This window comes from Vigna radiata, chromosome 9, assembly GCF_000741045.1.
Source record: "Vigna radiata var. radiata cultivar VC1973A chromosome 9, Vradiata_ver6, whole genome shotgun sequence".
Taxonomy (NCBI): domain Eukaryota; kingdom Viridiplantae; phylum Streptophyta; class Magnoliopsida; order Fabales; family Fabaceae; genus Vigna; species Vigna radiata.
The window spans coordinates 13,355,451-13,370,537 of record NC_028359.1 but is presented as its reverse complement, the minus strand read 5'-3'; the positions used below and the strand labels follow the sequence as shown (position 1 = coordinate 13,370,537).

The 15,087-nt window shown below is 36.7% G+C and overlaps 1 protein-coding gene across 2 annotated transcripts in view; it reads left to right on the top strand.

The window, feature by feature from the left end:
* LOC106774247 overlaps positions 1–13,106 on the top strand; it is a 41,088-nt gene extending 27,982 nt beyond the window's left edge. For both annotated transcript variants that reach the window (XM_014661178.2, XM_022786441.1), the window contains 7 exons: positions 7,560–7,618; positions 7,707–7,892; positions 7,977–8,100; positions 8,549–8,607; positions 11,281–11,426; positions 11,504–11,671; positions 12,722–13,106. In XM_014661178.2, coding sequence (XP_014516664.1) covers positions 7,560–7,618; positions 7,707–7,892; positions 7,977–8,100; positions 8,549–8,607; positions 11,281–11,426; positions 11,504–11,671; positions 12,722–13,024 — 1,045 coding nt within the window. In that variant the 3' untranslated portion in view covers positions 13,025–13,106. The remainder of the gene's footprint in view (positions 1–7,559; positions 7,619–7,706; positions 7,893–7,976; positions 8,101–8,548; positions 8,608–11,280; positions 11,427–11,503; positions 11,672–12,721) is intronic.
* The last annotated feature ends 1,981 nt before the right edge of the window (positions 13,107–15,087 follow it).

The window sequence follows — 15,087 nt, the reverse complement described above, 5'->3', positions numbered from 1 at the left end:
ACTTGAAGTTGAGAGAAAATGAAAAGACTTCTATTTTGATTAAGGAACTGATACAACTTACTACTGTTTTATAGAACACAGTAGTTCTGGAAAATGAAAGGGCGGGAAGCCCTTAACAAAACTCCTAACATAAATATTAATAATAAAATAAACATTATACTTCAACAGCACCAAGCTTGGAACATATAAATTGAATCCTAGGCCCCCTTAGAGATTTGGTCATAATGTCTCCGAGTTGTTCATTAGAATTTGCAAACTCAGTAACAAGTTCCTTAGTCAACAACTTCTCTCTAATAAAATGACAATCAATTTCTATATGTTTTGTTCTCTCATGAAAACTGGATTGGAGGCAATATGAAGGGCTGCTTGGTTGTCACAGTACAGTTTCAACGACTCATTTCCACAAAATTTCAACTCTTGGAGAAGTTGCTTGATCCACAAAAGTTCGCATGTAGTCAAAGCCATAGATCGGTATTCAGCTTCAGCACTAGATCTAACAATAACACTTTGTTTCTTACTTTTCCAAGATATAAGGTTCCCTCCAAGTAGAACACAATATCTTGTAGTAGATCTTCGATCAATTGGAGAACCAGCTCAATCTGCATCACAATATCCTTCAATCTGAGTGCTTCCCTTGTCCTCATACAACAATCCCTGTCTTGGATTTCCTTTTATGCATCTGAGAATTCGAATCGCTGCATTCCAATGGTCAACATGTGGGTTCTGCATAAATTGACTCACAACTCCCACTGGATAAGAAAGATCAGGTCTTGTCATTGTAAGATATATGAGTTTTCCAACCAGCCTTCTATATCTCTCTGGATCTGGAAAAGGTTCACCTTGATCTCGCATTAGCTTTTGATTTGAGTCCATAGGACTATCAATGGGCTTGCAATTTGTCAAGCCTGTTTCCTCTAAAATATCAAGAGCATATTTCCTTTGTGAAATGATGACACCTTCTTTTGACTGTGCCACTTCAATACCAAGAAAGTATTTTAGACGACCCAGATCTTTAGTCTGAAAGTGGTTGAACAAATGATTCTTTAATTGTGTAATTTTAGTGTTGTCATTCTCTGTAATAACAATATCATCAACATACACCATGAGATAAACACATTTGTCAGGAGAAAAATGACCATAAAACACTGAGTGATCCGCCTCACATCGTTTCAATCCAAAATTTTGCACAACCCGACTAAATTTACCAAACCAAGCATGAGGTGATTGTTTCAAGCCATAGAGGGAACAACGTAATTTACAAACTTACCCAGACTCCCCCTGAGCAACAAACCCAGGAGGTTGCTCCATGTATATCTCCTTTTCCAGATCACCATGAAGAAAGGCATTTTTAATGTCCAACTGGTAAAGTGGCCAATGACGAATGGCAGCCATAGCAAGTAAAATACGAACTGTACTGGTTTTAGCCACAGGAGAAAAGGTATCACAATAATTGTTGGAGAGCAAACAAAGTCCCACATTGAGTGAAAGAAGGACTGGTCAAGGGTTTATATACACATAGATATCTCCAATGGTAAGAGGCCTTTTGGAGTGGTACCAAAAGCAAACCCGTGAGGGCTTGGCCCAAAGCGGACAATGTCTTACCATGTGTGGAGTTCTATGTGTGTGCCGATCCTCCCCCCAACAATAATCAATGCCATAAACTTGAGTATATCCCTTAGCTACTAGACGAGCTTTTAGACGATCAATTTCACCAGTAGGACCAACCTTAATAGCATAAACCCATCGGCAGCCAATAGGCTTCAAGTAGAACGAATATCTTTCCGAAAGGCAATGGGCAAATTATCATCTGAGGCAGTAGAAGACGAGGAAGATGAAGGATCCATGGTCTGGTGAGCTGATGGAGGAGGAAATGAGTCTAGAGGATCTTCATTGTTCTGAGCTTGAGATTGTCTCTGACGCTGATATGTGAGAAGAGGTGGAGGAACAATGTCATTCACATTTTGAGTTTGAGGTATAGAAGCAGGAATAACCAAGGAATCACACGATGCTAGAGGAAACGTTTGTTGAACAAATGAGCGATCCTCCACAGAGGACGAGAAAAATGGTGTATCCTCAAAGAATGTGACATTAGCAGACATATAATATCTCTTGGTGGAGGGAGAATAACATTTACACCCTTTCTGAAGACGAGAATATCCCAAGAAGACACACTTAATAGCCTTTGCAGATAGCTTATCAAGACTTGGAGAAACATTATGGACAAAACATGTACACCCAAACACACGTGGGGAGATATGATATAGAGTGTCATTTGGAAAAATGACAGAATGAGGAATTTTATTTTCAAGAGAGGAAGAAGGCATCCTATTGATTAGAAAACAGGCAGTGAGGACCGCATCGCCCCAGTGATGCACAGGAATATTAGTATTCAACATCAAGGAGCGTGCAATTTCAATGAGATGTCTATTCTTCCTCTCTGCAATACCATTTTGTTGTGGAGTGTGAGGACATGTTGACTGATATAAAATTCCTTGGGAAGATAAGAATGAAGAAAACGCGGAAGAAAAATATTCGTTAGCATTATCACTACGAAGGATTTTAATTGTCTTCCCAAATTGGTTCTTAATTTCATTATTAAAGGACACAAATATGGACAAAATTTCAGATCTCTCTTTCATTAAATAAACCCAAGTAGATCAAGAGAATTCATCAATGAAGATTACAAAATAATTAAAACCAAAAGAAGTAACACGACTTGGTCCCCAAATATCAGAGTGAATAGTTGAGAAAGGAGAATTACATAGTGTCTCAGACTTTTTAGGATGAGAAGATCTAACATGTTTTCCTAATTGACACGACTCACAATCTAAGACTTGAATGTTCTTGAGACTTGGAACCATCATCTTCAACTTGGATAAACTTGGATGGCCCAACCGATCATGCAATAGTTTTGGGGATGAAGTGGTAAAACAGGAAACTGAAGAGCTATGTTTCAAAAAATAAAGTCCTCGAGACTCATGTCCTTCTCCAATCAGGCGACCCGTACCATGTTCCTGTATAACAAAGGAATTAGCAGTAAAGGTTACATAACAATTTAAGGAACGATTCAATTGGCTCAAGGAGATTAAATTGTAAGGACAATGAGGAATAAAAAAAAATTTAAATTTAGTGAAGGAGATAAGGAAACTCTGCCAATTCCCTGAGATGCAACTTTGGATCCATTGGCAACAGTAATGTAATGAGGGATTTTCTGAGAGGACATGGAAGAAAATGAAGAAATAGTACCAGAGATATGGTCTGAGGCACCTGAGTCAAGGATCCATGGATTGTGACCTTCCACAAATTGAGATATACAGGCAGTTGACACATTGGACATGGAAGAGGATTGGTCAGGATTGGAAGATTTTCCAGACTTATACTTCAAAAAGTCTTGGTATTCATTTGAAATTTTGGGTTCGAGATCATCAGATTTCGAAACATGAGCGGCTTTGTCTGGATATCCATGTAAGGCATAACATTTCTCTCGAGTATGGCCTATCCTTTTACAATATGTGCACTGAGGATGCATACCACGACCACCACGTCCTCCTCGGTTGCCTCTGCCTCCTCGTCTTCCTTGTGGTGCTACCATAGCTGATGTTTTAATACCACCAATTGAACTTTCGTCTTTAACAAATGAAGGTACCCGAAGAAGTCGAGTAACTAAGCTGTCCATTGATGGGACTTGATCACCAGCTAACATTTGATCACGAACATGATCGAAATCTGAATGTAGACCTCTTAAAATTAAGACCATGTAAAACTTATCAAGCTTCTTGTTTAGGCCTTCTAAAGAATCAGCCACAGAAATTCTTCAATTCTTCTACATCAGCACGGGCTGTTCCTATGTAAGTAACCATATCATGATTGTTTTGTTTGAGGGAAGTCACTCTTTGAGTTGCATCAAAGAGACGTTGCACATCGTTAGCAAAGATATCCTGAGCTTTTCTCCAAAANGAGGANCACGTTTTGTAAGGTCTCAAAATTTCTAAGACTTCTTGTTCAACAAATTGCCATACGACAACACATAGTTGAAGATCAAGCTTCTGCCATTGAGATTTCTCTTCTTCAGGAACGGTGGAAACATCTTGTTCAAGATGATCATGGTATCCTTGATGAAGAAACCATAACTCCACGGAAGAAGACCGAGATAGATAGTTTTTCCAATTGAGTTTTGTAGAAGTAATGGTTGGAGTAGCAGAGAGAGACGGTGTTCCAAGACCAACCATTATAAAACCAAACAAGAAAAGAGGGGAAAAATGATTGTGGGAAGAAACCCTAAACGGAGCAACCCTCAACGGAATAGCAAATCAGAGACCACAATACACTCAGGGGATGGAGGTGTAACGACCGGCAGTGGCGTGGTGAAGATACGACATGGGAGAGGCGGCGCGTGAAGCCCACGCGCCCGAGAGAGGTCAGAAAGAAACGACGCGTGACGGCACGTCGAGAGAAGGATGAGGTGGCGACCACCAGGGGTGGGTCGTGCTTGTTGAGGCGCACCGAACCCTTAACTTCGCCGGAGAAAAGGCTGCGACGGCGACGACGGCGGCGGCGGAAGCGATGGTGAACGACGACGGATGCGGTGGCGGGCAGTGAGCAATGGCGGACGGCAAACCCTAACCTGCTCTGGATACCATGTGAAAGTTTGGGAGAGAAAATCTAATCGTAAAAATATTATTACTGTGTGTGTTAAAGTTTCTATTACACAAAAATGTCCTATATAAGGGACAATGGACCAGCACCTAAAAGCCCAAAACTAAAAGTCCAATTATACAATATAATATATTTCAACACCCTCAAATGGAGGAGACAATTCCATCAATTGGGAGAAGAAAAGAGAAAAGTATATCAGTGAAGAGGAAGGTGGATACCGAGACTGTGATGGGAATGTTGTGACTCTTACTTCTAAGAATGAAGTTACAAAAGTTGTTGGTTTTAGTGGGGATAGTGTGGTAGGTCTTGGTGAATATGTCAAAACAGTGAATAAGGGTGAAGATAGAGGAAAGAAGGCCAAATGTGGTGGGAACATTGTAACCATTACTTCTTGGAGTAAAGAAAAAGATGAGGTTGTTTTGAGTGTAGATGGTTCAAAGGTAGTTGGTTTTGGGACAAAAAATGTTTTTGAAGTCCAGAACATCATAGGAACACCAAAAGTACACCTAACCATCAATAACATGGGAAAAAATGCAGTGGGAAGATCTTGCAACACCTCAACTAAGGATAGTTGAAGGGAACAAGGGAAACATGTTATTTGAGAGTTTGGCAGCAGTAACATAGATTGGGAGTGTGGAAATTTTACGTGAGAGGATGGCAGCACTAACAAGGACAGGGAGGGGGAAAAAGTCATCCAAGAATTCAAGATATTGGTGTCTCTAGTAAACCCAACATTAGAAAACCAATTGGGGGAGTATTTCTTGACAAAGTGGGCCCTATGCAAGAAGGACAAGAAAGTTGGACGATCACCCTTTTGTCTTGGTTACTTGTCTGTTATGGAAATCGATTGCTAGCAAACTCCAGTAATAAACTTGTTGATTTTGGAAGCCGAGTCAGACTGTTTATTAAGCATTTGTTTCCAAAAGATTATCTTGCCAAAGTTTGATATTTGTAGATTCAAGGATTAATCCATCTGCCGAAGTAGTCGCATGGGAAGTTGTCGCAACAATTAAGGACCGGTTTTTAGATTGCAACCTTGAGGACAAGGTTGTTTTGCAGCAGCAAGTAATGATAGGATATGTAATGTATTTGTTGGGGGGAGGTACGACACACACATAGAACTCCACACATGGTAAGACATTGTCCGCTTTGGGCCAAGCCCTCACGGGTTTGCTTTTGGTACCACTCCAAAAGGCCTCTTACCATTGGAGATATCTATGTGTATATAAACCCTTAACCAGTCCTTCTTTCACTCAATGTGGGACTTTGTTTGCACTCCAACATCCTCCCTCAAACAAAGGACTATGGTCACCTTCCTCCCTCGTTGCGGAAGTCTTGTCTTTTTCATTCGAGTACACCATGGTCAACACGGAGCATTTCTCATTTGCCCTCTTTCACGATCCATGGTCACAATGAGCTTTTTTCTAGCTCTCCCCACCTCTCATGATTCCTCCGGCGCCATTGGCGTCGTCACTGGCCTCGCTGATCATGGGGGGATGTACTCGTCTGAGCCCGGTCACCAGACCCGAACCATGGGCTCTGATACCACTGTTGGGGGGAGGTACGACACACACATAGAACTCCACACATGGTAAGACATTGTCCGCTTTGGGCCAAGCCCTCACGGGTTTGCTTTTGGTACCACTCCAAAAGGCCTCTTACCATTGGAGATATCTATGTGTATATAAACCCTTAACCAGTCCTTCTTTCACTCAATGTGGGACTTTGCTTGCACTCCAACAGTATTAGACAATTTGTAGACAACTTTTAGATAGTTGGGCAGGAATAAAACGTAGAAGTTAGTATGAAGTGGTTAGGGGTAGTTAGGAGGAGTTTAAACCGCAGTTAGGGGAAGTTTTAATTAGTAGTTAGGTAGTTTTTGTCTTTTAAGGAGGGGGGTGTTCTAGTTCTGGTGTTGAGTAGTTTATTAAGAACCAGGTCTTAACCTTTGTTGAAGGGAATTTCTTCCTTGGAAGCTGTTGGATGGTTTCTGTATTATGTTTTCTCTAATTAAAGTATTATCTTACGTTGTGCAGTAAGATTTGAGTGCTTATTTCTTTACTGAATCTGAAAATCCGATTTCTTGTTCCCAACAAACCTAACAAATTACTTTTTAACGGAAAACATTCATTATATTGAAAACACAATATGGATTTCTTGTTATTAGAAGTTATTAAAAGTATATTTAATCTCCTTACCAAACAAACTTTTTCCAATATTAACAGGGCAACAATTTGCTTAATGATGGAACCAAAGGGCTTTGGTTGCCAACACTTGGTCACTAAAATCAGAATTGTTAGTTGAGATGCAAAGTGTTACTGACTTGATATCATGATAACTCAATTTCATAGATAGTTTTGTTGTTAAATTTGTCAAGCACGACATAGAACTAATGAAAGATAAACTGTATTTCTTTCATTTTTATACATGACATGGTTGCTTCGGTTAGTGTTTCTGACTTTAAATTCAGTCAAATTTAAGATAGAAATTGGAACTTAGACTTCTATTTATTTCATCATTCTCTGTCTTGAAGTGGTGAAAAACAATTGAGAGAATATTTACATGTAAAATGTTCAAGCCTTTCCGTCTAAGAAGTTGAGTTTTCTTATTTCTCCAAAGAAGAGTCAGGCTCTAGTGTAGACTTTTAAAGTTTGTGGGGTGGCAGAACACCTTATGTTTAGGAGGGTAAGTAGTAATATTTTTTGCTATAATTCATCAGTATCCCTTGTGCCTCATTGTTCATTAAATTTCAAATCTTGTATTGTGTTGAACATCATGATTTTATTTTATTTTTTCAATTTTCCTTTTCTTTTGACTAAATTTTCTTGGTTAAGAATGATAGTAAGGGCTATGGTCCAAGTAATATTCCTTCCTTACCTTGATACTATCATTGATACTTTTAGGTTTCGAACTTTGTGGGTCTTGGATATTAGTTCAGGAAAGATGAATGAAGTTTTTGAAGGTTTGATTCTATAATCCTTATGTGGTCACTTGTTTAAACAATCTTATATCTAGCTAGAACTGATGGATTTTTTGTTATATTTATTTAGGTTATCCTAGAATTCTTGAGATTTGTGGGCATTCAATCATGAAACGTTTATCTATCATAGATCGGGTTCCCTTTGACTGGTTTCAACATGAAACTAAGAGCGGCTCTTTACTTGGGGCACTACCACATTCTGATCTTTTATCTTCGCTTGCAACCTTGCAAAATCACATTTTTGTTTGTGATCCAGGTAGTTTTCTCCATTTTAGTTAAGGCTATCTTTCTCTGCGGATGCATTTGTTGAGATTATTCACTCCTAATTTTGTCTCACTAGTTGGACAGAGGATTTTGAAGGTTTGTGGAGAATCTGGAGTCTGTTCAAACTTACGATTATCTAATCTAGGGATACTTGGATTTCCTTATTGGCTGAATTTCCCCCTGGAAACATTTTATGCTGTGTAAGTTATTTTCTCAGAGAACTTGTATAGATTTCTTTTATTCAGAAACTCATTTTTTCTGTTTCTGTCCATGTTAGAATGTAAGATTGTTTCCAGTGAATCTGTTAAGATCCTTCATTAGGTAGGCATATGGTCAAAGTACCTTTTAATCATTTTGGAAATTCTCTCTTCCCTTGAGTAAGCTTTGGCATTGAGATACGTGTAGTATATACTTAACTCGCCCATCCTTTCTTGATGTAATGTCACACTTGTCCCGTCTTGGGAACTTTGTACTGCAAATATCTAGTCCTAGATGTGTTAAGATGCCACATGGGCTAGGTATATGGCTGTAATATTCCTTGTAATGACTAATGACATTCTTTTTTTCCCATTAGGAGATATGCATGATCCTATTCTGTACTCAATTCTAATAGAAAAGTTGACTTCTTTCATTATCCTGGTTTGACAGTGGAAATGGACTTTTGGGTACACCAATTGATCATGTGGAATATCTTGATTTGCTACCAGGTTATTTTACATTTTAAAGCAGTGTATTTATGAATTTAAAATTTCAAATTTTTAGAAATATCTGATATTATCTTGGTTTAGAGTATCTTAGGTGATTTGTTTCGTTGTTTAATTTGGGTCTTCGAGTTTAATTAGGATCCTTGTTAAAATTGTGCATTTGAGATGATACAGGAATTGTGTGATTACTTCTCACACTCAATCTGTTGAAATATGGGTGTAAATATTGTATATTTACAGTACAATAAATATAGATTGATTGAATAATATATTTAGATTTGTTTTTAAGAAATCCCTAAAATTAAGGTGTTGATATAAAAGAGAGGCATAGACTGAACCCCTAACATGTGTGATGACGTAGGGAAACCCTCCTAATGGTCATGAACACGTGCAGATGAATGAAGGATGTAGCGGAATAATGAATTGAGGCAAAGGTTTGGTCAAATGATGGCTGTGGTATACGGAAGCGGTTTGCCTAAGAAGGCTACACCTTAACTAGGGAAAGGGGCTAGAGGAGGATTTGGGAGAGTCTCTAGTCAATGACTTTTCGAAAAGAGGAAGACTGGAGTGATCTCAAAAGCATAACTCTACTAACATTCAAAAGTATCAATACAAGGGGGAGAGTGCTGAATTTATAGATCCATTCAGCCTCTCAATTAGTCCTAAACTATCCTCCTGATCATCAGGTATGATGCAGGGATAACAAGCCACATGTTCCATATTTAACATGTGAGAAAAATGAGCAAAACGTGTTGCTGGAACGCTCTGATGCAGGCGAGAGGCAGCTCACTGGGTGAGAAGCAGCTCAGTGGGCCTGTGGTTCTCTCTGGAATGATGGTGCTAAGCGCCCTCTGGTGTCAGCTGAGCATGAGCTCGCTGGGCTACAAGCTTGTTGAGCGAGCTTTGATTGCTCCATCTCCCTTCTCTATAGCCTTCTCTCACTTGGTTGGACCTTCCTTTGGCCATATTCCTAGTCATCATCTCCTCTCTCTTGAGAAGGATTTGCCTTCAAATCTAGAGGGCTGACTTTATTTTGGACAAACATGATTTTATTGTTGAAGAAGCTCCTAACATTCTTAGGAGTAGGCCATCTTTGAATGACTTTATTTTTCTTGTGATCCACATCAACTCTTCTGGGATCAAATGTCATTCTACAACAAGCTTTAAACATAATCTAATTAAATTTGGTCTATACCCATAACAACTAACTTCTTTTGTTCTGAAATTTCTCTGTAGTATACTTTCCAAACCCTCTACCTACTCCCTTGTCTATCAAATTCTTACTCTTTCAATGCTTTAAGCATTTGAGGCATCATTTGATTTGCACATATTCAAATTATGGCACTATGGTTCGATCCACAACCCATTCAATAATTCATGATATTTTGATAATGAGAGAACCTTGTCTGGTATTAAGCACCTTGCTTTCAATGTAATAAAAGGCAGCAAAATCATTTTTCAAAGAGCAGTTATTTTTAGGTCATCCCATATTTCTTTGGCATAACAAAACAAAATTTTGACTTATCTGGGGGACTATGGAACGCCACATTCAAGTTATGATCAATGAATTTTCATTATCCCAAATCTCAAATCAGGGCCACATTCAAGTTATGATCAATGAATTTTCATTATCCCAAATCTCAAATCAGGGTCATTTGACCCTGGTCCTCAGTCCTCCAACATCAATGTGGTCGAATCTTGATCATCCTCTTAGAATCTTCCAAATGTATTAGCTCCATTATAAATAATTTTGGCCATCAAACAGGTAGGGATCTGCCACGTTCAGAAGATCACTAGGACGCACAGAAGTAAATGTTTTCTCAGCCATTGAGGAAAAAGCACAGACTTTCACCATTATCTTCAAGGAGGACAGCAGCAGCCAGTGGTGTGCAGTGGTGGCAGTGGAAACAAGCACCCAAGATTGGGAGCTCCGATACCAACTTGAATAATGAGAGAGAGAGAGAGCAAATAAATACTTTATTATTTACAGCCATGCTAATTATGTTCTCAACTCCTCCATTTGTAACAATCACACTCTTGAAAAAGGAAATATAGACCAGCTGAAATGAGTGTGTTGATTCTAGGGCTATTTTTCCTAATTACTATAGAGACATTAGGATATTTTTATCCCAACGATACATAGTACCTCTCTGGAGTTGGACTTTAATCTAACTCTACCTTAATATATTAAGAAGTGGACTTTAATCTAACTCAATCTTATAAAACCAGTTTGTAAGATGAGGTTTGCACTCATTTATATATTGTAGATTGGTCTTATTTTTAGTCAATGTGAAGCTTCCAACACACTCTCCTCACGCCAAGACATATATATCTCGAGCGTGGGACTAGATATGAATAAGTGGTTTGATAGCGTGATTTGATAGCGGTCCGGTAGTGAGTGGAACAATATATCTAACAAATAACAAACTTCTCTAGAATAAGCTTTAACCATGACTTTGATATTATGTTAAAAAGTCGACTTTAAACTTAACTCAAGTTTACAAAACTGGCATCTAAAGTAAGGTTTACACCCATCTATATAAGATAAATTGACCTTATCTTTAATTGATGTGGGACTTCTAATAATAAGGGATTAGTAACTAGATGAGTTGTTCTTATATCTTTTATATTCTTTCGTTTTGTGTTTGTCTACAACTTTTCTGGAATGTGTCACAGGCAGGATTGACATAAATTTAAATGTTGATATTCCTGTGGATTTTGAGCTTGTTGAACCTTTACAAGAATCTTGTATATGGTGTCAAGCAAGAGGGGCAGCTACTGAAATTTCTGGAATGGACGAGGTTCCAGGATCCTTATACAAGGTGCTTTTGCAAATTGGAACTTTCTAAGTGAAGCAGTCTGATTATATTCTTAGTTACTCAATGTCTTCTTGGTGCAGGCTGGTGTTGCACAACAGTGGTATGATGAATTAGATTATCTTGCCGCTCCAAAAGCTGAATCTGAAATAAATGTTCAAGATGATAATCTAGACAAAAATTCAGTAGTGGAAGATGATGAAAAAGTCCAGATTAGCTGTGTGGTCTGTACTAGCCCTGGAACAAGCGAGGTATGCTTATCTCATCTGGTCTTGTTTGGTAGCTGTCATTTGATTATCATGGTATAGGCACCATTGATTATTATTTTATAGGCAGCATAGCAAAATGGGAATGAGAATAGCACATTTTCTTAACTTTCTATTGACATTGTCAAGACTACATCAATTGTTGCAAGAGCTTGATTAATTCTCTTGTTTGAACCTGTATCAATTTTCAGGTTCATGTATGTATCTTTTCTGTAGTTATCCCATGTGCACATACTTAGGAACCAGAATAATTATAAGGCCGAATGATCTTTTCAGTCTTGAAATTAAATAAGTTTTTAAGATGGTCCTTGAAAGTAAACTGTTTTTCTTTTTTTCTAAGTTAGTAAGTAAATAAGAAGTTGATAGGACATAATGGGTTTAGGATATAGAAGGAAGAGGGAATGAGAGGGGTGGTTAGGAGGAAAGAGTTATTTGACAGTTAGAATAGTTTTGTATAGAGGGAATACTATAAATAGGGGTTATACTTGTAGGGGGGGGGGGGTGAGTTTTCGATTTATGAATTGTTAGACTGGAACATTGTCCAGTGGAGGGAGGAAGGCTTCCTTGGGGTGATTCTTTGTATTCTGATTCACTCATACATCAATAATACATTCAGTTCTGTTTTGTGTCTTCTTGAGAGAAGGAGAGATTTGATTGGCTTCTTGACTAAAGAAGCCTAACAGAATTTCCTAAAAGTAATTTCCATCTTGCACATTGGTCCTTCATTTCGAATAGGGGTCTCTACATATTATGATTAAAACACAATTTAGTCCTTACATATATGGATTAAATTGTATTTTATGATAGCATGCAGGGACTAAATTGCATTTTCATGATAACATTAAGATACTTTCCTCAAATAAAGGATGAATGTAAGAGATGAAAATTTCTTTCACGAACTTTATTTTATTTCTAGCATTAAGAAACCTCCATACATTCTCAAAGACCAAATGGACTATTCTACCTAATTATAAATATGCTTGTAAACTATAAATGTTTATTGATTTATTTATTTTTTACTTTTCTTTCATACAGGTTATAATTTACGCTGTACTGCATTGCAAACTTAAAAGAATCCCAAACTCAAATGAGGGAAACCGGGAGGAGCATGCAGCAAGGATACTTGATATTCTGACCTCCAAGAGATCTGGGAAAATAGAGAGAGATTCGTGGAATGCTGTTTTATTGCAATCCAAAGGTGATGTGAGAGATCTTATTTTCATGCTACCACTACACGTTAGAATAAGAATAAATTCCCTTGATCATCCAAAGGCTGATAACGGAAGAGATATAATCTTAACAGACTCTTCAATTAAGGTGAACGTATTTCTCAGTTGACACTACATTCAGAGGCACTCTTGTATCGAGATAGGGTTTTTACTCTTATAATTTGATTTCATGTGCTTGACAGTTTTTGCCAGATTATATTCTTGCCTGAAAGTAGTCAGTTTTTAAACCTATGGATGTGTTATAGAGGTGAAAGAGTTTCTCCTTCGGACTGTATACTAGTATGTGTAATAAGGATTTCCTGTGTTCAAATCCGATAGGAACCTAATCTAAAGATATTAAAGTCAAGGCACTTGCCCCCATATAAGTAAACTTCTCATTTTGTCCTTTTTGGATTATGTAATTAAAATAATAAAATAATTTTTTGCATAGTATAATATGAAAGTACCTTTTTTTTTAAAAAAAAAAAAAGGATTTGGTTCAATATAAAGAGACCAAGGGAAAGGAGAAAAGGAACTCAATACTATATGCATTCAACAACTCTACCACTCCTCCCACCTTTATTTTTACCATGTATTTCACTCCATTTATGGAACGATAAGTTTATAGGCTATTTCACTGTAATTTTATTATGGATTTGAGGTTAAGTTGAATTAATGTTTTTGTTTCTTTTGATTATTGATTTGTATTATTTTATGTCTTTTATCTCTCAATCACGTAAAAAATGTTGGTTTTAACATCATAGGATGTTTTAATCTACATGTATATTGATCATATGAGTCTAAGAGTTTTTAATTTTGATTGAGAATGTATTTTGTTCATATGATTGAATGGGTTTTTGTTACCGATTGAAAATGTACTTTGGTAAAAACTTCAATAATAATTAGTCAAGAATGTACTTTGATTAATTAACTTTTAGCATGGTTAGGAGATAAGAGAATGAACATGATTAAACACAGTAAGATTTAATTGAGAATGTACTTTAGTTGAATTTATTCAGAATAGTCTAGAAATGTTTTGCTTTTAACTGAGAGTTTACTTTGATTAAATGTAGGATCTTATTCAAATTAATTAAGCATATACTTTAATTAATTTGAAACTCAAACAATAATCAATTGAACAATAATATGTGGATAATCGATAATGAATCTATTTTTAAGTATTGCATTACATTTTACTAACCTTTCAGAGTTTTTATAAGAGTCAAGTATTTGAAAAACAATTTCGTATTCTTTGGAAAACAACTTAGGATTACTTTAAACCTATCTAGTTTTTTAACTACTAACTTGCCAATAGTGAATTTTTCTTGTAAAGTAGTATTAAAATAATATGTACCCCTTAAATCCATGCAAGACAATAAAGTTAACTCCTTTTATATATATATATATATATATATATATATATATATATATATATATAACTATGCAACAAAGCCTTCATTAACTTCATCAATCTGGAAGCATGGTCTTCGTCCACCATCAAAAGAACTAACTCGGCTGGCATCTCATGCCACTAATTCATATAAGAATAGTGATTGATCTCGTTACCAAAACGTGGCATGCTTTGAGAGTTTTAAATCTACATTGTATGTGCAATGTATATACTTGGACTGTTACATCTGTACTCGGATAAACCCTATCAAGATACCAAAATTTCACATCCTATTTTGCACTAAAGAACACATGCATATAATATATCTTAAACATAGTACAAAGAGGTTCGAACATGCCATACTAAGATCCAAAGTGTAACATTCCGATTTTTGGGATGTCATGGTTTTACAAAAATCAGTAAATTTCGAAACTTTATTATAACACTGAAACATATTTTTAAAAAACCTTAACCTTTCAACATGCATAATTTATTCTAAACATAATAGTTTCAAAATCCTTGTCCAATTACATTATTTCAAAAGTAATTAAAATGACTAAGGAAATAAAACAATTACAATTACTTTGTTTCAAAAGTCTATACCAAAAGAATTTTTTAAAGAAACTCAAATCTTTCAACCCATCATCTCACGCATCTATCATGCCTCTAGAACATTTGTAATATCATCTACTCACGTATAACACATTATACGATCATCACCGATAATTTCATTCACAAACACACAAACACAAACATGTATGAGGTAAATTACCGATAAAATAATCATAACAACAAGATACATA